Here is a 20864-nt window from a genome sequence, read left to right as displayed (position 1 = left end):
GGAGTAGAGATTTGGGACAAAGCAAAGAGGTCATCACTAGGGCTGTGAAACCACCAGGCATTCAGGAATCAGAATGCCAAAGAACCCTCACAGAGAGGCAGTGGAAATACTTGGAAGAAAAGCCTTAGCCTCTGGATTTTCACCTCTCCCTTCTACTCATCTAAGCATTTCATAACTCTCAATTGCCATAATCTTCAAGTACAGTACACAAAATGAATCAAGTGTATGATGGCAACTTCTCTGATGCTCTCCATGCTACACTCTTTCTGGAGGATCCTCTCAGGGATAATGTGAAGAGAACATTATTGGTCAAATAGCTATTTCTTTTTTCAGCTGAGAAAAGGCCTGTAAAGAGGGGCATATATTGCATTAAAGCACTTCTGAGCTGCCAGAGCAGGGGGGTTCTGAACTTTGGTTGCAAAGACAGTGCCAAATGAGTATCTGAAATTTTACTGACAAGTTTCAGAATAACACTGCATGCAGCCCAGTGACTGCATGTTGGCAAAGGGTGGTGAGATTCAGGCAAAGTCCAGTTTAGAGGATTAGAAAGAAGATGTTCATGCAGAGAGCTACCAGAACAGCAAGTTTCTGCCAATCTCATTTTAAAACTTTCTTAAGGGTCTTACTGTTTCTTCCCAGACAAATCATTGCTATGGTTAGTTTTAAGAAGACAGAAGTTCATACACTATTCCTGTCCTCAGTGAAGGCTAATGAGGGATGATGTTTCTTGCCCCCATTCAGACTCTGTTATGACATACTGGGATCATGATGGGAGAAGATGCTTTTGACAAATTAACTGATTAAGGATTCTTTTTCCTCCATCCATGCCCTCCCCAAAACATGCTCTGAATTCAAGTTAAATGTGCTTCCCTCAGGACCAGTTTCTTTCAGGTATGGGAATAGCTGAATCATATTTGATAACACATAACAATACAAATGTTTACTTGCTACTGAGTATTCCCATTTCAACCAAAGAAAGCACCTTCCAATGTAATAGGAAATCCCATTACATTGGAGGGAAAATTGTGTCTTTTTGCCCTTGTACATGTTGTAGGAAGACTTGTGCTTAAAATATTTTCAGGGAATAAAGACATTTTTTTCCAGTACATTTTCATATTTCAGGTCAGTGACAAGTGTAATGGAAAGCAAAAAACAGGCTCACAAAGTGGTAAAAACAAACATCTGAGCAGGAGATTTCACAAGGGACTGTGAGACATTAAGGGAGTCTAGAAGAAATGCAGGGGAAAACTGGAAAATGGAGGCTTGTCCGAGCTCAGTCTGGAGGTCTGCATGGACCCTAGTCTTTAAAACATTTTCACCTTCATCCTTCTCCTTGGGAAAGAATAATGATTTATCTGAATATCCATCATGCCCGTGCATTATATTAAATGATTTAACTCTTTTGCAGGACTAGAAATATTGGGAAGGCTTTGCACCGAGTCAGTGATGTTGGCCATACAGTTATGCTGGGATGCAAAAATTTACACTATAAGAGGCTGGACTGATCTAACATTTAAGTGAAGAAGGAAAAGGAGAAAGAGAAATTAATGAGAAAAAAGATATTTCTTTTGCTATAACTCTAACAAGAAATAAAAAAAAAGAAGAAAAACTAATATGCTTTGAATGCTTTCACTAATTCTTTTTCTTCGGGTAACTGGCTCACTGTACTCATCACAGAGATCAGTAATTCAAGTGCAATGTAAGTACAGTTACTAGGGAACAGCACATCTTGATACTATCAAAGTTTTAAGTAAGTAAAACTGTAAAAGCTGTGAGGAAAAGAAAGAAAGTAGAGTTTGTCTATTTCTGGGTTTTCAACGGGTGCAGTCAGATTGGAAGTGATGTTTAATGAACAACACAGGCAATCTTACCAGCTGCTAACAATGAAACATTTAACACCAACAACTGAAGACTAGTGCCTCAGACTCCAAACACCTCCACCTGTGTGACAATATGGTAGTAGTAGTAATTTGTTGACAGGGAATTCAAGAATGATTTGAACCACTGTAAGTCATATTTTATATGTGACTTACCCTTAATTTGACACCAGTGTGGGCATAGCAATGTTGTAAGCTGACACTCACACTTCAATGCTTTTATTACTGCTTGGGTATCAGCTCACTCTTCATACACATCATCTACTCAAGGCACAAGGTAAATTACAAGTTCACTATCAAAGTTTAAATGAACAGAATTTAAACACTTCCTCCCCTTCTCTATAATTTTTGTAGCCAACACTTTTTGAAGGTTCAACAGGTGAGAACTACTAACGAAAGGAATTCTGGACAAAGATTGACGAGTGTCCTAAAAACATGAAGTTGAGATATGATTAATTTTATTATTTCCTTGAAAATTACTGCCCTCTCCACATACAGCTGAGGCTAAGATTTCTCAGCATTAAAGTTTGGATTATATGGATTTTATTTACATATATTGTTAAAAAATTCAGCAAAACCATGTTTTATAGTTGTTCTTATTATATTTGTAAGCAGGAACAACCTGTTTTATACTATCTTTTAATTAGATTTTTCTTAAAGCTTTTTTCCACCTGAAACCTTGATGCAAAGGAAAACAGGAAACACAAATTCATTATAAATCGTAAACAGGAAAACCATTTCTTTTCCTAAATAAAAAAAATACCTGTTAGGAATACCAGCATAATTTTTCCTTTCTTCATGTGATTTCTGTAGCCAAGAAAAGGAGATATGAGGTCAGAAAAGCTTAATGCTCCATTAGGGAAGGCATTTTGAGAAAACAGCTCCCTACCTAAAAACACTGAGGGATACTATTTCCTGTTCTAAAACTCTGTGGACTAATGTCATGTGCTTGCAGTGGTCACGGCAGCTTTTAGAGGTAGATCCCTCTTCCAGACTCCCAAACTGTCCTGTAACAGAAGATTTCTAAATTTTGCCACTGCTGTTGATTTTTCGCATCCTTGCACCCACTGCTTTATAAGTGTCTGGAGTCAGCAGCTCAGACTGGCTGCCAGAAGGTGCACTGAGAGAAGCAAATGTAGATGTAACTCTTCCAGGGAGACTCAACATCATCTTCAATACTCGCCAGCTTTAGTATGGGTGACACTTGTAGCCCCTGCCAGCTTGAGGTAAAAAAAAAAAAAATCTTGAGTCATGTCCAAACATGGATCTTCCCAAGGGTAACCTGTCAGCTCTCTGCTGAATATAATGTAGTTTCTTAAAGTAGATAAATTAACTTTAACTGGTTTTGGTAGGGAGGGAGAGCTCCTGTGTCATTATCATTTTACAGATGGATATGTGTGTTTATTTTTTTTTTATTTCATTATAAAGAGGTATGAGCTTGCTGTCATTCAAAACCTGCAATCTGGTTTTTAGTGTCTGATCCAATTACATGTACAACTGGAAAGACACACAACCAAATAAATAATTGGAGAGGTGCAACTCTGAAATGACAATTGTTATTCATCGATCTCTTTCTGCAAGTCGAGATTGAGAGATGTAAACTTCAAGTGAATGAGATCTCCTGGGTGAGATTCTTCAGTTCAAACACAGTAAACAACTGTTGTCCTCTGATGCACATTTTAGTACTGCCGGAGGCAAACTTTCTAAATATTAATAAAAAACCTACACAGATGAAAAGGAAGCCCTGGGAGCTGGTACAGAATTTCTTGCCACATTCTAAGTCTAATCAAAGAAACATACGTTTCAGGTCAGAAAAGAAAGGAGATTCCCTAGTTTACTCTAGTATTTCCCCTTCTGGAATCACAGAGAGGTCAAAATTGAGTAAACTGCAACAGATTAGATATACTAGACTGTGATATTTGTGGTTAAAAACCAAAGGGGAGTCAAGTGTTCTATGCCACTATAACTCACTGGGCTATGCCATTTCCTGCTTCCAGACTGGCCTGCCAGCACATTTCCTTCCTGAAAGTACAGCTCCTAGGGATGCTCTGGTCTGAAGGAGGTAAATGGGGCCAGTCACATATAAGTAACAAGGGAAAATATCAGAGATGCTCTGGCACAGACTATAGCAGCCCCCCCAAAGTAAGTGGTGGATTAAGCATTACAGAAATGTTTACACACGAAGATGGCATCTCAGCTCAGAGGGGATTCGTCCATGCACTCACCCTATTCCAAGTTACAGAATTCCTCTGTCTATATTTCAGTTTGCTTATATTCTGACACACACATATATATAAACATATCTATATAACATCCTATATAGCATATATATATATATATAAACCCCATGGTTTTGCAGCTGTATTGAAAACAGCTAACAGCATTTCCCAGGCATTCTTTGGGGTCTACTGAGAAAGAAGACATGGCAATTACTTAGTAATAACCTAAATAACAATACTAATAATAATTTAGTAATAACCAAATGTTGGCTCTAGAAAACTGCTGAGCTAAGAAATGTGATCCACCTGGTCTCAAGTTGGCCTGCAAAAGAAAGATGCTAAAATGAGAGAAGTGCAGTAGATCCAGGTACTTTTGCTCTCCCCACTGTACGTCCCATGTAACACAAATCTCTGGGTTCTTACATTCCAGAGACAGAGAGGGTAATCACAGAGCTGAAGAAAAAGCCCATCCAATCACTTACTGCTCCTCACAAGCACATGCTGGGCAAAGACTGAAGCAATAACAAAAAGTTTTCATTTTGGCCCAAAGAATCCCTGTATCAAAACTAAGTCACTAAGCCCACTTCGGAGGGATCTCAGAAGCAGGAATGGGAGAATATCTAGCTCTCTGGCAGTGGTGAGGGGTACAGACACAGCCTTCAGAAGACACTCATTTTTTGAAGCATATTCCTCCCATCAGCCTCCCCTCTGCCCCAAGGGCCAGCACCCACTAGTTCTAGGCAGAGGAGTAGCCAGATCATTTTTACATACAGCACCCTATCAGACATCCGGGGAAGCAATGAGATTAAAAGTCTGTAAAACATACAATTTGCAAACTCAAGCACTAGTAGCACCAAGAAATACAACAGGATTCCAACAATAGTGTCTGCTGTTCAACACTCATAGGAAAACTCTGAAAGTAAAAGAGAGCATCAAGAGTCTTTCTCTGGAAAACTTTCCGAGAGCAATTAACTGGGACTATTTTCTATAGCTTTATGTAAAAGTCAGAGGAATTATTCACACTTTTATAGCTAGTCACAATTAGTACCTTGATGAATAACTGCCTTAGAAGACAGTTCTCTGCTGGGAGCAGAGAAAAACTACCATATTTCAAGAATACCAGAGATTAGCCTGAATACTCCGGGCATTGCATCTGATCTCGCAACTCCCTTTTTATTACAGAATTATTAAGAGATGCCTCCTTTTTAAAACCAACATTATCCACCTTTTATCTTAGAAGATTTTGGCATTTTTCTATTTAAAGGAAAAAGGTGATTATCACAACACAATAAGAAGAGGGTGCACTTGATTAGTACAGCATTTCAATATATTATTTATCCTGAAAAATTTTATAAGGAGCTATCTGTAGAAAGCATGAGCAAACTGAGCAGATTGGAGCTATATGTGAGCATGATGCACTCTGTCACACTGTGCAGCTGGGGAGCTTGGGGGCAGGTACGGGATGTAAACCCCTCACAGACAATTGGGTTGTCTCTGAACCTACTTGTGCACTACACTAGGTCTTTTAAGATTTCTTGAAATAATATTGGTTGTCTACTTGTGCAGTAAAAAGCCAAGTGTTTAAAAAAATCAATCTGAATTAAATTAAGACAACACAAAAGAAACTTAGTGCCTTGGCTTTTATTTCTAAAATGACCTCTATTCTTTCCTGAAAGTATTTTGTAGCCTAGAAACTTTGATTCCACTACCTTCAGAATTCCATGGTGACAGAACTGCTACATTGCTAAATCCAAATGAGGAAAAATACACTCTCCATCACAAACAATACCCTGATTTTATTATAAGGTGGGGTTATTATTCTTGTTTTATTTTACCAATCTGCTATTCATCATACCTACTGTATTAATATTTGCCCTTGTGGTAGCCAAAATAGGTAGCAGTACTTGATTTTTGCTGATATAACAATTTTACATAGCAAACACGAAGAATTAAAGTGAACATGTTTTTTGACAAGCCTGTATTTTACTTTCAGAGTTGTAACTTCTAGCCAGCAATTCACTCTCTGAAAAAAAATAAAATAATGTTCTGTATTTGGCTGCAACTTTTGTGTAAGTGCAAGCAACAACTGCAGTATTTTTTAAATGAGCCACAGTGATAGCTTTGCACTTCCTTGAGGCCTCTTCTCTTCTCACTGAATGAACTCCAGGGAATGGCATCATGTCGGGCTTTCTAGATGGATTATGTGAAGCCATAGCTCAATGTCATTTTCAATAGCAAGGCTCATAATTAAAGGTCAAATAGTCACTTCATCTGCAATCAATCAATAGAAGAAGTACTAATACTAAGTACTAATCAATCAATGGCAAATGCACTAATAAAAGCCATGCATCAAATGTCTGCATATGTGTGTGCTCACATGTACTGTGCATATATGTGAGAGGGAGAGAAAGGGAACAAAGTGTGGGTGAAAATGCCAGAGGGCATTGTGGATACTGTATTTATCCTCACTCCTTCTAAGTTTATATCCCGCTCCACTCATTAGGTGAAATACAAATAAACATTAGTTTTTCTGCATATGTGATGCCCTGTATTCAAAAACTTGCCAAACTATTCAAACCTCTACACAGAAATACGGCTTATGTTCCTAATCAAGGAACACAAAGGCACCTACCCTGTGTAATTTGTCCTTACACAAACACGCCCTGCACTCTGATCTTTGAGACAAAAAGTGTGTCACCTCTTCTGTCTACAAAATAAAACCCAGTATATGGGAACAGCACTCATCTCCGTGCAGAGTAAGCACTTATTCATGGATTCAACAGTGGAAGTGGCAGTTGGTCTCATGAGCATGCACTGCATGGGAATTAGTTGGTTTCATAATATGGTGTGGGAGAAAGTGACTTACAAAAGTCTTCTCATGCCTCTCCTATTACCACTTCTAAAGCTTTAAAGCTGTCAGCTCTTCTCCCACTTTAGTCTGTGCCATTCTAAGCTCCCCAGGGAAAGGGCCAGACATACCTATTTGGAGTTTTACCTGCCAAGCTGAGAGAAATCAGTTTCAAAGCGAAAGAACAAGTGTTGGGGGGTCATTTAGACACTACCACTGGAATCTTGAAGACAAACAAAGCAGAGCTCCACAACGGATGTGAAATGAGACCCTGAGCTGTGTTTGTGCTTTCAGGCATTGCAATGACAGAGGGTGAGGGAAAAGCTCCCTCCTCCATAAGCGAACAGAAGATCTCTCGTTGCATGGTTTATAGCAAACACCCAGGGACAAGTAGGAATGTGCCAGAACAACAAAAGAGTAAGGGCCAAAATGCCCGTGTCTGTCTTGTTGATGCTAAGATCAGGGTGGACAAGAGTGTTCTATGGAAAGATTTAAGTGTCATTCAGAAATGGCTAATCCTTAAAAACAAATTAGATCTACTCTGCTTCTACCCTTCAGTGAAAGAGAAATCACTACCTGCTCTGATTAACATTGCTGTTCACATCATCAGCTCGGGGGTACATCTCATCACTCTGCAGCTTTGTAAAACCCGATCCTCCTTATTTTCATACAAATGTGTTTTCATACAGCTCTACCTTATCTGGAACTGGTACTAACATCAAACAGAGTAAAATATCAATGCTCCCAAAACTGGACAGCTTGAATCCGAGACACAGCGGGTACACCTACGTAATACACACATGGTGCAGGAGTCCATGCAAGAGAGGCAAGGACCTCAGGCTTACCAAGGACAGGCTCCCAGATACTGCCAAAATGAGCATTTCCCCATCCCTCTTCCAGGATGACTGTAAAGCCGTCTGTCCTGAAGCTGACAAACAGGAATGGTCTGTAGCCAAGGAACAGCCCTGCATTCCAACATCTACCTGTTTCACTTCAACTTGAACTTAGTCACGAGACATCTGTGTTAGGCAAAAAAGTATGTATGGCTGGGGAGAAGCCGCAGGAGTCCTTCAATTCAAGGTGGCCAAAGTATTTTTGCTGGTGTACTTGGGCAAAGAAAGGTGCAAAATACAAAACCTGACTCCTGGAGCTATGCTAATGAGAGTAGTAGCTCAGAATTTGGAAAATGTGAGCCAGAAAGTCAAGGGAGCTAGGAATCTTGAACGAAGTTCTTCTAAAGGAGAAAACAAAAAATGGAGTGTAGCGGCAGAAGAAAAATGAACTGACTCAGCTGTGTACATAGAGTTCAGGTCAAGACAAGCTGCATGAGAACGCTCGGCAGGGTGAGTAAAAGAAATGAACAGTCCTCATCTTTTGCTTGGTGATGCCAAGCCCTCTCCAGGACTTGAATTTTTAAAAAAGGCTTTATGCTTACTTTCTTAGTATCATGGCAAGCTACAGTAATATTCAACAGAGCACATATATAACTGTTTTCACTGGGGAGGGAAGGGGAAGCTTAAACATTTGTGCTGTTAAACACAACCAGCTTCTCCACTCTTTGTTCTATAGTATCACAGTTGTGTCCTAAGTTTATACAAACCTCCAAATACCAGGCATGGTAGCACGTTATGACTTACATGTGCAGCTGCTTTCTACAATACAAGTGTAACTGCCCTGAATATAAACTTATTTATTAGTGGAAGCTTCAGTTTGGCTGAAAAAGACCTAATGCCATTTAATCTGTGTTCTGCTCCAAGGCAGGATTGACTCTGTCTATTTAATTTCTGTCTGAGGCTCCTCTACAATGATAGGAGATTGAAGACATCAATAGGCAACACGTTCCAAAGCTAAACTGTTAGACAGGTTTCCCTGATGGTTAACTTAAATCATCATCATTGTAACCAACTCCCTCCCTTTACAAAGTCTACTGTGACAGAGTTACTTTCTTCCTTCTTTGCATTAACCTTTAATGCATTTGAAGATCAGTACTGTGTTTCAGCTGTCTTCTCTCAACAGTCCCAATTGTTTCAATCTTCCTCTGGGTTCACATTTTTGAGGTCTACGATCTCTTTCCAGTTATTCCACATAATTTTTAAATTGTGGAGCCCAAAACATTGTGCACATATCAAAAGCTGTAGCACTCTCAGGTTACATAACTTTTGCTACTTCTCTGCAACCCACAGGACCTTGTGTGATGTGAAATTAGATTAGTTTAGTATATGTTACGGGGCTGCTACTCATTTCCTTGTTACTCCTACACTGTTAAAATAATTTATTTAATTATTTGGTTCATCAGTTTTCTACAGAATGAAGTTAAACTCACTGATCTATAATTCCGCATCCTCTCCTTGCTTCCATTGTGAAAATGAGGCATTATGTTTGACTTGCCTTCCAGGAACTCCTTCACTTCCCACAGTCTTTCAAGGGCACTTGCTAACAGTTCTGCAGCACAGGCCTGGCTGAAGCAAAGAACCCTGAGGAGAGTATATCAAACTGGCTTGGAAAACATCTCACGTAAGTCCCAGCTTGTTCTTCCTCTGCTTCAGACTGAGTTCTTGCCTTTGTTATTGACACTGGGTGTGCATCTCTTTGACAGATACAGTCTTGAAAAGGCACATATTGAGTCATATATGCTTTCCCAAATGTTTGTTTTCATATTTTGAAATATGTCGTTTCACTGACTGAACATAATGGATGAACCAGTAGCAAGTGGCTGTAAGCGTATCTGATTTAACAGTGTTCTGTGAATATCCATGAGAACATCTTATTATCACTAAGAGGTCATAAGTGACAAATATCTCAATGATGTTTTGAGAAATTAATTCTAAGAAATACAACTATCCAAAATATCTGCAGACTTAAACACATACATTTTGTTCATATTAAGCAAGAGTATTGTCTATTTGTGATTTCTGAATACACTATATCCTTTGATATTCACTTATACATCTCAGGTTTTAGGTGTAAGATGTTGTTGAGACTCTGGGCAGATACACCTTACAACCTTTTCAGTAACAAATCTGAAATTTTATCAATATTGAATTAGGCAACAGAACAGAATAAGAACAGAATGAAAAATCCAGCTTCCACAAATAAGATGGTCTTATTCTATTACCACTAAAATTTCAGCTAAGAAGACTGTTCTCTGTCCTGTAATAAGCATCTGTGCAAGAATATTATCCTACTATTAGTATTATACTGTTAGCATTACTTGTCACACTAAAACCAAAACCATTTAAGCAGAAAAATCAGCAACTAAAACCTTATTTTTTTCAACAAAGCAAGATATTTTTATTGTTATAATTGTTATAATATCATTATTATTGTTATAATAATAACATTATTAATGTTACTGCTGTTTTGCTCACAAACTTACCCAGGGTGAGGGATTTGTGTGTGGAACAGAAAACGATAGCCACTGTGTCTGCTGGTGTGAAAGTAGAGTTATTCCTAGAAAATAAAAGAGTTTTAATAACCTCTGATAACAAAAACCTTCTTAAAACAACATTGATCAAATATATTACTTTGAGGATCTACATACACATTCACATCCCTTTGATCAGGTCTAGTGACAGAAATAATTCTACCCATAAATGAACAGTAGTGTTTGATTTATTTTTTTTTAAAGCAGAATTGCTCCTCAGTTGTGGCAAACTCTAATGAATACACTTCCATGTGAAGGAATGGAATTTTGAAGACATGGTGTGTAGGACACAACTTTATTCCAGTCAAGGTTATGCTGTATCACAGCAGTGGCCAGTTTGACTCCATAAAAAAAAAGAGAGAATGACTCACAATTTCTTCTCCTAGTATGTAATATTTCAAAAATGCTCAGTTTAGATAGCATATTGAGTCTACACTAGGAGCAGTGCTTAGAACACGGAGCTAGCTTCTACTTCAGAGAAAAATTGCATCTAAGAGTTTACATAGCTGGGACTAAGGCCAGGAAAGGTGGGAAAATGATATAGTGAGAGAGATACACAACTGGCCAATGGATCACCCTTGGGTCCACATTAGGAGTAATTTTATGAGATTCTAAGTATCTCCCACACTGACTTGGGACACAACTTACCGCAAGGTTAGGTCTAGCAGTTCAAAGGTTACTTAAAAATGCCTTTTAAGGCCAGGATATGATCTTGCCACAGAAAAATTTTCTTGTGGCACTAAAAAAGTCCAAGCAGCTTTAAGACATCGTACTCTTCTTTGTGATTCTCTCTTACAGATATTGTATAATTTATCTAAAGCATATGTCTGGATTGTGGCACTTTCCATTCAGCAGAGTGCTGCTAAGACAAATACTCCAATATGTGTAAGTGAGAGGACAACGGTGGATACTCCAACCAGCCCAAGTGATGCACTGAGCCACTGGCTAATACCATTCTCACAATGCTATTTTTTGAGAATTGAATGTACAACAATCTTTCCTTATTGAAATTTAAAAAGGAAAAAAAAATAGCTCTACCAAACATTAGCTCAGGATAACTGTCTTTTAAGAATCCTGGTAAAAATGTAACAAATTTGACATATACAAAGAAGAGTGAATTGCCAGCCCAGCAAATGTATCTTGAGATGTAAAAAGTCAAACTGAGTTCTCTCTCTCATATGTCATCAGCATGTCTGCAGGGCAAATTATACCTTCAGTGACATCTGTGCAAATCCATTTTTTTCAGTGGATGAGGTATAGCAGTGATTGATTGAGATTTAACAACTCTGTAATTAACACACGAGAAAGGACAGAATTCAGGTCCTGCTCTCTTAGCTATGAAACTCTAACAGAGAAAATGCTGTAAGAACAATATGAAATACCAAAATGAGGTCACCCCTATTCAGAAACCTGCCTTTACACATTTCCATAGACTGTATCACCCAAACTAAAGATATCTCGCAAAAGAAATATTCAAGGATTGTCATTCAGCTCATCCGATTACCTTGTGGAGAAGAGGAAAGTCAAAAACATGAAGCTCATCTGAACAGAAAATACTGAAAGAGAAATAAGTTAAAATTAGAGCACAATAGCAATTGCTGTGTACAGGCTTTTTGTCCCCATAGTACAGGTCAGAAGCAAGGCTGGACCAAGTCTATCCAGAGAAATCCAGTGACAGACCACCTCTAAAAAACTGCCTGGAAGAACAATACATATCATCACATGGAAGAAAACCAGAGCTAATGTTGTTCTTCCTGGACTAACTCTTCTGAATCAAGTATTTTTTGATGGCAGGAAAGGTCACTAGTGCAGTGCTGCACATATCTTTGCACTAGCTTTTCTTAATTGGATGACTTCATAAAACCTGGCAAGACATGCTCTGGATGCTGGTTATTTAGACTTTCTATTTTACAGGAGGAAGTACAGTGTGTAAGCATGATCAAAACAAATACTCTCAACTCCAGGTATATTAATCACGATCATTCATGGGGAGAGTAAGAGAAGATCATCATAGACATCTCAGTTTTCCCTGAGACAAAAGCTAATTCCTGAACTGGGCAGTGCACATCAGACAAAGCAGCTTCCATTCAAGCTCAGTCAGCTTTGTAAGTGTGGATAGTTTTGAACATCCTGAGGGGAGCTCTCTTCTCTGCCAGCTCTACTGAGACCCACAGGTGCTGTAAGACAGACAGAGCCCACCCTTCCTCCTCTCCTTGCTTTCAGAATATTTATATAGTATCATTTATAATTCCATGTGTAATTTTACACATGTACAGTGTTTCATAATCCAAAAAACTGCCACAATTAGGAGAGAATTAAGAGCTGATGCATAAAGGGTATGGGCAAATTTCCTACTGATTTCAGTGGAAGTTGGATTTGTAGCAAATACATTATTTTTATTAGGCAGAAGCATGTGCGAACAAACACACTTCAAGGTAGGTGATGCACTGATTTCGTGAAATCTAACAGTTTTAGAGTTTGAGATGTGATTTATACTGAAGTATACTGTAGTTACCTCTCTCATGTAAATTGAAACTCCTGTCTCTGGACAGTCTAAAGCGAGATAGGAATTCCCTGCTGGGAGAGGAGGCAATGCCTGTACACCACTGCCTTTCCCTGGGAGGTGGTGATCTGCAAGTGTATTTTTAACTGATGGCAAGGATACCAGCAGGCTATTCTCATGCGTATATTATTTAAGGATGAATGACTAGAGTGCTTCTAAAACCAACTCTGTAATAAATGTATTCATCCAGAGAAACAGAAACATATCAACACATTCATACTCACAGTTAGTTTACAGTATACTAGGGAAGAACTGTTTAAAAATTATAACAGAGCTTCAGAGTAACAGCTCAAACCCACATCTTTCCTTTCTGTTTGGAATACAACAGCTGTGCAGTTATGCCAAAGCCAAAACAGAATGCCAATAAATGTTTGCAAAGTAATGCTTCGCCCATTTAGAAAGGGAGGATCACATGGCAATCTCAGACACACCTAAACAGCAGGCTTCATCCTTCTCTAAATGCTTACTCGATCCCTTAAAAGCATTCAGCCCCTTAGAAGTCTGGTAATCTGGTTTACTAGATGCTTTAAAAGTACAAGCTCTACTCCCATGCCAGTGTCCCCCACAGCTCCATCAGGACATACATCTCATTACAAACCTGAAACACAGAGAGATGAGATGCTTTAAGGCTGCACTTACTTATGAACACTATTATAATCAAGCTAAATTTATCCAGGTCGATATTTGGATTGGCGAAAGTATCACAGAACGTTGTGTAGATGATCATCAGGAGCACACAGCTGCTGATAGCACCAAATGGAGGCTTCTTCCTTTCAAGCCAGTCCTTGATGTATCTTCGGACAATCTGAAACACAGAAACCAACAGGTTGCCTCTTTTCAAAGATGCAGGGAGCCAAGTTGGGCATCACAAAGTGAATCTGACAGCGGAAAGACACAAAGAGAAGAGAGTAATTTGGATGACGGCCACAGTGGATTTCAAAGCTTCCCTGCCACACAACTCTTCTTCTGGGGAATTTAACATTTGTAGTGCAACTTCCACTGGGTGTCCATAATGAGAGTATATTTTCAAGTACATTCAAATCCATCCTTAATCATGCCAAATGTTCTTTGCTAGCTGTCACTGAGACATGCCCATTAAGCCTCCCCAAAGTTTATCTCCTCTGCTGATACTAATGGATGTATGTAATTATCACAGTCCCCTTTGCATCAACAGACAATTCCAAGTGCAACTTTGGGAATCTTAAAAATCTGACATCTTCAGGAATTTCATGACGGTAGATAATCGAAAGTGATCCATGGAACATTTTAATATTTAAATAGCTAGCGATGCACCAGAAGTTTTTAATTAAATTATAACTCAAGCTTGAAAAGTAAAAGTGCATGTGTTGTGGGAGTTTAAATAATTCAAACTCTGAATATCTAGAGTTTTTGTAAATCCAAAGACAAATGCCATTTGCACGCTTTTAGAATACCAGAATTAACACATGAAAACAAGGAAACCTACAGTACTTAGCAGAACTTTTGCACTTTCAGGAAACAGAATCTGAAGCTGTTTTTCAAGAATTTTTTAGAAACAACCATAAATTCTAAAGTAACTTCAACTTTCAAATTATGCTGAATAACACAGCACTAAGCCTCAGCAGATACAATGCATCTATTTCAGTCCTGCCTGGGGAGTTGCTTTTAGTTTTTCTGTTTACTTTATATGGTTTGAAAAAACTTTTTAAAGCTTTTATCACACAGCTGCAACTTGTGTTAATTTTTCAGCAATCACATTATCTTGCTTAATTTCTCCTGAGACCTCCTGATGTTCTCTGTTACCATGCTCTTTCAGAAATAATAGCACAAGATCCTGAAGCACTTCTACCAGAGCGCTCCAAAGGTGTCTCGTTACCTTCCCTTAGCAGTACCATTAATAAACATCACCACCATCACTTTAATAATACAGAACATCTTAGAGGTATTCAAGATTAATATCAAAGCATCATCACCAGTGCTACCACAGGACCCTTTCACACGCTGACTGCCAGAGCTGAGGGCCTGACCTCATGGCTGTCATTTTTTCCTCACTGCCTTCCCAGCTTGTTTGCAAGTCTCTCAGTAGGGAAGTCCCGAAAGCAGCTATCCCAGTCACCACAGCAAACAGACTTCATCGACCACAGGGCACACACTAAAAATTTGGCACATGGGGTTCACGCAAAGCTAAGCAGGCTGAAGACCAGCACTTACCTCCCTGCATTTCTGGGCTCCCACTGGTGAAAAAAAAACAGATTTGGAGGAAACCATGTAAGGGAATGCTCAACAACCCAGTGAGAACACTGAACTTTAAAATTTCACACTTGCCAGATGTTAAAGACAGAACATAATTCAAAGCCAGACTTCTGAAAGAGTTCATGGAGCTTCTTCAGCCATCTCCTGGCAAGCCACTGGGTAGGAATAAGACACTGCATTGATGGAAGAGAGGCAAGAAAGCTGAGTGAAGACACGTGATGAGCAGTGCGGAAGACATCAGATGGGAAGTCCAGATTAGTCTAATCTGAGCAGATTTGGGACTCTGTAATTATCAGAAGTAAAAAGTAAAGTCTTTCACTTTTAAAGTGAGTGCTTTTTTTAAGAAAGCTAAAAAAAATCTATTATCCCCTAAATTGTCACATTGAGGAAAAAGAAAAGCTACTTAAGACCACCTATTAATTTATGGTCCTTCCAGAAGATTTATACCTAAAGTAATGAGATGTTGAAAAAGAAAAGTGATGGTTCATTATGCCACGGTACAATTTCTAATATAAGTATTTTTACTGAGAAAACTATAACCTTCTGCCTGTACAAAGTCTAATACTAACAGACATGACAATAATAACATTATATATGTAATTATCATGGACTGGCATAGAAGAAAAAAATTTTAAAAATGAAACTGCAAGTATTCCCTCAAAATCTTCAATTAAGTGGTATCTTCTTTAAATATCCACCACTATCTAGTCTGGAACTACTGTGAATCAGCAACAATAAATACCAGTACAGCTTCTTACTGCACATGATATTTTTTTTAAAAAATTCCATAGGCAGACTCCGAAGAACTAAATTGTGGCTTCAGGAAGTCATCCTAATCAACCCAGTGCCATGCTAAATATGTACAAACCGCAGAAAAAATACATCCTCTCTAACACAGGATCCCATACATTTTGATCTTCTCACAAGGTTCAACAGGATCTGTAATTTCAGAGGTCAATTCACTGATTTTAGGTAACCTAAATTCTTGTATAACTTGAAGGGAGAAATATAACCTTACAGAAGCTCATGTCAGCTGATTCATTTGGACTGACAAACATTCCCTTTGCTATTCATGCCTGGCAGAGTTGCTTCAGGACAAGGCTACTTTGAAAGTCTTTTAATTCTTAACTCTATTCTACAACTTGTAGAAAAGTTGAAACCAGAGAAACAAGCAGTTGATAAAACATCTGAACTAATGATTCTGTGGAAAGAAATATGAATGACCAGCATCCAACTAGATGCATCACAGTGATGGAAAAGAGCAAAAAGGGGATGCATTGTGTTTGTGTGGCAAGGTTTTGGTAACGTGGCGGGGGAACAGGGGTGGTTTCTATGAGAAGGTGCCAGAAGCTTCCCTCATGTCTGATGGAGCCAATGCCACTGCGCTCCAAGACAGACCCACTGCTGGTCAAGACTGAGCCCAACAACAACAGTGTTAGTGCCTCTGGGATAATACTTAAGTTCTTTACTCAGAGGGTGGTAAGACACTGCCACAGGTTTCCCAGAGAAGCTGTGGATGTCCCATCCCTGAAAGTGTTCAAGGCCTATTGGGTGGGGGGCCCTGAGCAAGCCGATCTAGTGGGTGGCATCCCTGCCCATGGCAGGGGAGTTGAAACTAGATGGTCTTTAAGGTCCCTTCCAACCCAAAACATTCTATCATTCCATGAATTTTCAGAATGTGAAACGTAAATTCTAGCATTTAAAAATGTACTCTAGGGGGCAGATGCTGCAGGCTGCTATCATGCTGCAGACCAATGCACAATTTTTAAGGTACAGAGTCCTTGCAACCTGTATCCCTGCTGAGGCCCAGAACTATTTCTATGAGGAGGACTTCAGACTACTGGTCATATAGTAGTGATCACATTAGGTATGATGAACTGTAAAGATTTTTGTGCAGGTTCAAATTCCAGCCCCAAAGAGCAGGAAATGACTGACCCAGAGGTTGCATATTAAATAACAGTGCATGGTGATCCTTTCCTCAAACTGGCATTTATTGGAGAGAAGAGAGCGACAGAAGAGTGGAAGAGAAGCAAAACTCTGTAGTAGTGGATATTTGATAAACAACCTGCATGATGAAAAGATGCTGATAAAGTCACAGAAAAACTAGACAATAAAAGAACATAAACATGTCCATCAGGGAACCACCTCCTGGTGACAACATTCTGGCAATCTCCAAAGGTTCTGGAAAGGCATCAGCTCAAATTTGCTTCAAAACACACTTTCAGGCTCAAACTTTCCTATTGCCCAGGATTTAATTTTTAACAACAAAGAAATGTAATTACACATGAATTAACAGTAGTGTCCCCATTTCAATTTAGTTCTTCTACCAGAATAGTTACATCCACAGTATTTTTCCTCCAGACTGCTCCGTATCCTGCCATAACCTCCTTGTGTAAACACCAGCCTCCCTAAGCAAACCGGCTTGCTGCTCATATGCTTAATTCACTTAACATTCCTGTACAAAGAAACACGATCTGCTGTTCCAGAAAAGCAGGTAAACAACACTCGTCTGTTACAAGATCACACATAAAAATAGCAGAAGATATGTTATAGAAAAACAATTCATTTATCTAATTGTACCTTCATAACAGTCACACTGTATATGCAGAGAAATTTGTCAGTAAAATATAGCTAGACTGCTTCCACCTGTCTGCTCAAGAGCTGGACATACAAAATAAAAAATGCAATAAACAATGTAATTCATTAATGTTCATTATTAGTTGAACTATACAGGGCAAGGAGCTACCTTCCCTTATACGGAACGGAATAATTTCTGACATTTGTAATACAGTACATCTTTTAAAAATTATCTATATCTCCAACTTAATTTTTTTAATATTTTTTAAACTCATGAAAAGAAAAAAAACCCAAACAACCAAACCATAGCAAATTGTTAGAAAGTCAGTTTTTCTATTATATACACACAAGTGTCTCTTGGTATTTACACCATTATGTAAAATAGATTCTTCCTGTCATTATCAACTCTTTTGGACTGATTTAATCTTTAACAGAACTTACAGTGTTTTTATTGCACTTCTTCTCCTTTTGTTTATTACGTATTGGTGTGTACTTCTAAATACCTGGGAACAACACCTGGGGCTTTACCATTTCAAGAAAGAAACACAAGTCAGTTTTTCCTTGTGTTGAGACACACAAGTAAACAAGCTGAAACCATGCTGGATTACCACCATACCTAAATGCAGTATACCTTATTTACTTTGTTTTCTAAGGTAAGATTGCTAACTCATTCTAAATTAATATTATTACTACTTAGAGCAACAGACTTCTGCAAGAACTCTAAAATGCAAAATTTTCTTTTGAAAATCTTCGAATCTCACTAGGTATTTTCAACAGTTCAATAATTTTTCAATACCTCTTCTTACACAGTAATGGCAAAGCAAAAAAGACAACTGCATGGAATATTGGGAACTACATCAGTGAAGCTTGGAAGACACAAAAGGTGGGAAAACTGAAATAATATCAATTAAGATGACGGTGACTGTGAAAACCAGTAGAAAGAATCAGATACTAGAATTGAAGGGAGATTAATTTGGTTGTGGAAATGACATAAAGTGATAAGATGGAACATCCTTCACAGCTATATAGCACAGCCACCCAACATATATACAAGGTGTGCATTGCAGTTCAGATGTATCAACCCTTTTCCAAAGCAGAACTTGTATCACTTCAGCCAGGTCTTGTCCTAATAATTTTAGAGGGGCTGTACCTATGTGAAGGCATGAATTCCCACCTTTTCCTGAATACTGCTATAAAGTTTCAAACTTTGTGATGGTTCACTCACTTTTCTATACCTTCTAGGACATCAGGAAATGTCAAATCTATCCTTATGCTATGGACCGTGCAATCTAATGTTTCCTTTCTGAAGATGGAATGGAAAAAATCCATTTTTGCAATCTGGGGCAAAAAATAAATAATCTTCTTCTACAAGCATCTTGTTTTCTTCCCTCAGCTTACCAAACTTCCCTGAAAGCTATCTTACTCCATTATGTCAGTCAGTTTACCCCCGAGAGAAAGCTACTGACACATATATGCCTTTAAAGCAAGCTTTATAAAAACACACAAGGCCATTTTCAAAATTAATTTTCACATTTTGGGGTAATTTACAAGTGTTGCTTTAAAACCTTAGAAACAGGTGCACCATGGCAAAAATGTAAAGGGTGCCTGCAGCATGGGTACACGTTTTCTTCATATTTTGCATTCCATGAAGATTAGTTTCTATTCCCTGTTTGAGTTAAGCATCAAAAGGGAGTGAACTGTTGTCTGAGGGCTGTTTATCCGCCTTCTCAGTTTTCTGCAAGATCCTAGAAGAACTCATCTCCCAGGGTACCACTCTTCCCTGCAGCTCACCTGGACTTTGAAGAGAAAGTAGGGCTACTTCCATGTAGATTTAATGCACAAGAACAAAAAGATTTGAAACTGATAACAGTTTCATTAACTGTTGTTTCCCCCACCACTATAAACCAACATTAGGCTTAGTTAAACAGTACCTTCTACTCCCTATCAACTGCCACCTATCTTTCCTTTTCCATTTCTTATTCTTTAAAAATAAATACCTTACTAAGCTTTTTAGTTTCAATTTCACTGACAACTTGCATTGCAATGTAGTACCCTTTTAGATTCATGTTTATAAGCACACCTCTCAAATGCTGATAGGGTTCCTCTGGAACATTTTGGGCAACGATGCAGAAGGCACTTAAAATCCTTTACTTGTAGGATATCAAGATTTTTTTGTGTGTCCGACTAGATTCAGTGAGGATTTCTATACAACTGGTTTCATTTTATAGATTTGGGAAGAAGAACTACCTAGAGTCATAACATTAATTTTAGCTTTAGTTAAGGTCTGTTTAATGTGAAGTGCCCACTTTATGCTGGCAGACAAATTACCAATGGGGCAACTAGAGAATGCATGAATGATAATGTACAGACAAGCTTTTTATTATTTATTCATAGAAAACAGTGGGTTTTGGTGTGCTGCTTTGAAAAATGTTCAAACTAGTAGAATATAATGAAAGCACAGTGAAAATTCTATTTCATTAACATTTAATCATAAATCGCTCTTTAATATAAAACATAAAATAAAAGTCTGTCATAAGCACTTAGGTGTAGGGAATGGAGAAAATCTGCAAAAAGGGGAAAGGAAACACTGCAGTGGGTTTCACTGTTCCTGTTATCTGTCACTTCAGAAGAAAAAAAATAAGCAAAGAAACAACAGTCTTCAGCTAAATCTCACAACTGGTCATGAAGAAACTGCTTAGACATTTCTCAAAACCTTACATTTTGCTGGCTGAAAGTATTACCAACATCTATAGATGGGGAAACAATGATTTTAGCAAAATCACAACAGCTCAAGAGCAGCAGTATTTACCAGGACTCTGCTACCCAGATAAAAAATAATCACAACTTCAAGCTGCCAGAGCAAATTCAAAAATCTTTTCCATGAAATATCTATTACCATGTTTATCGTATAACAAGTACTCTCAAATTCCCCTTAGAGGTATACAAGAGTGATGCACAAATAACAAGCTCTTACCCACTACATATCTTCAAGGCTTATAGAAAATTAGATCTTCATAAAATACTATAGATTATGTCTCTTTTTGAGACCTCTTGTCAGAGAGGTCTTATTCATTTCTCTATAAATACAAATGCAATATTATACTATCAATACTGATTTGAGTAA

At 38.3% G+C, this 20864-nt stretch overlaps 1 protein-coding gene across 2 annotated transcripts in view; it reads right to left on the bottom strand.

Moving 5' to 3' along the window:
* The window catches only part of SLC10A7 (solute carrier family 10 member 7), a 147025-nt gene that overhangs the window by 12941 nt on the left and 113220 nt on the right, over positions 1-20864 (bottom strand). For both annotated transcript variants that reach the window (XM_050327263.1, XM_050327264.1), the window contains exons 8-10: positions 13571-13736; positions 11873-11924; positions 10321-10394 (exon numbers count right to left, since the gene is read on the bottom strand). In XM_050327263.1, coding sequence (XP_050183220.1) covers positions 10321-10394; positions 11873-11924; positions 13571-13736 — 292 coding nt within the window. The remainder of the gene's footprint in view (positions 1-10320; positions 10395-11872; positions 11925-13570; positions 13737-20864) is intronic.

This window comes from Myiozetetes cayanensis, unplaced genomic scaffold (assembly GCF_022539395.1).
Source record: "Myiozetetes cayanensis isolate MyiCay16 unplaced genomic scaffold, myiCay2020 scf33, whole genome shotgun sequence".
Lineage (NCBI taxonomy): Eukaryota > Metazoa > Chordata > Aves > Passeriformes > Tyrannidae > Myiozetetes > Myiozetetes cayanensis.
This window is presented reverse-complemented; position numbering and strand designations above follow the sequence as displayed.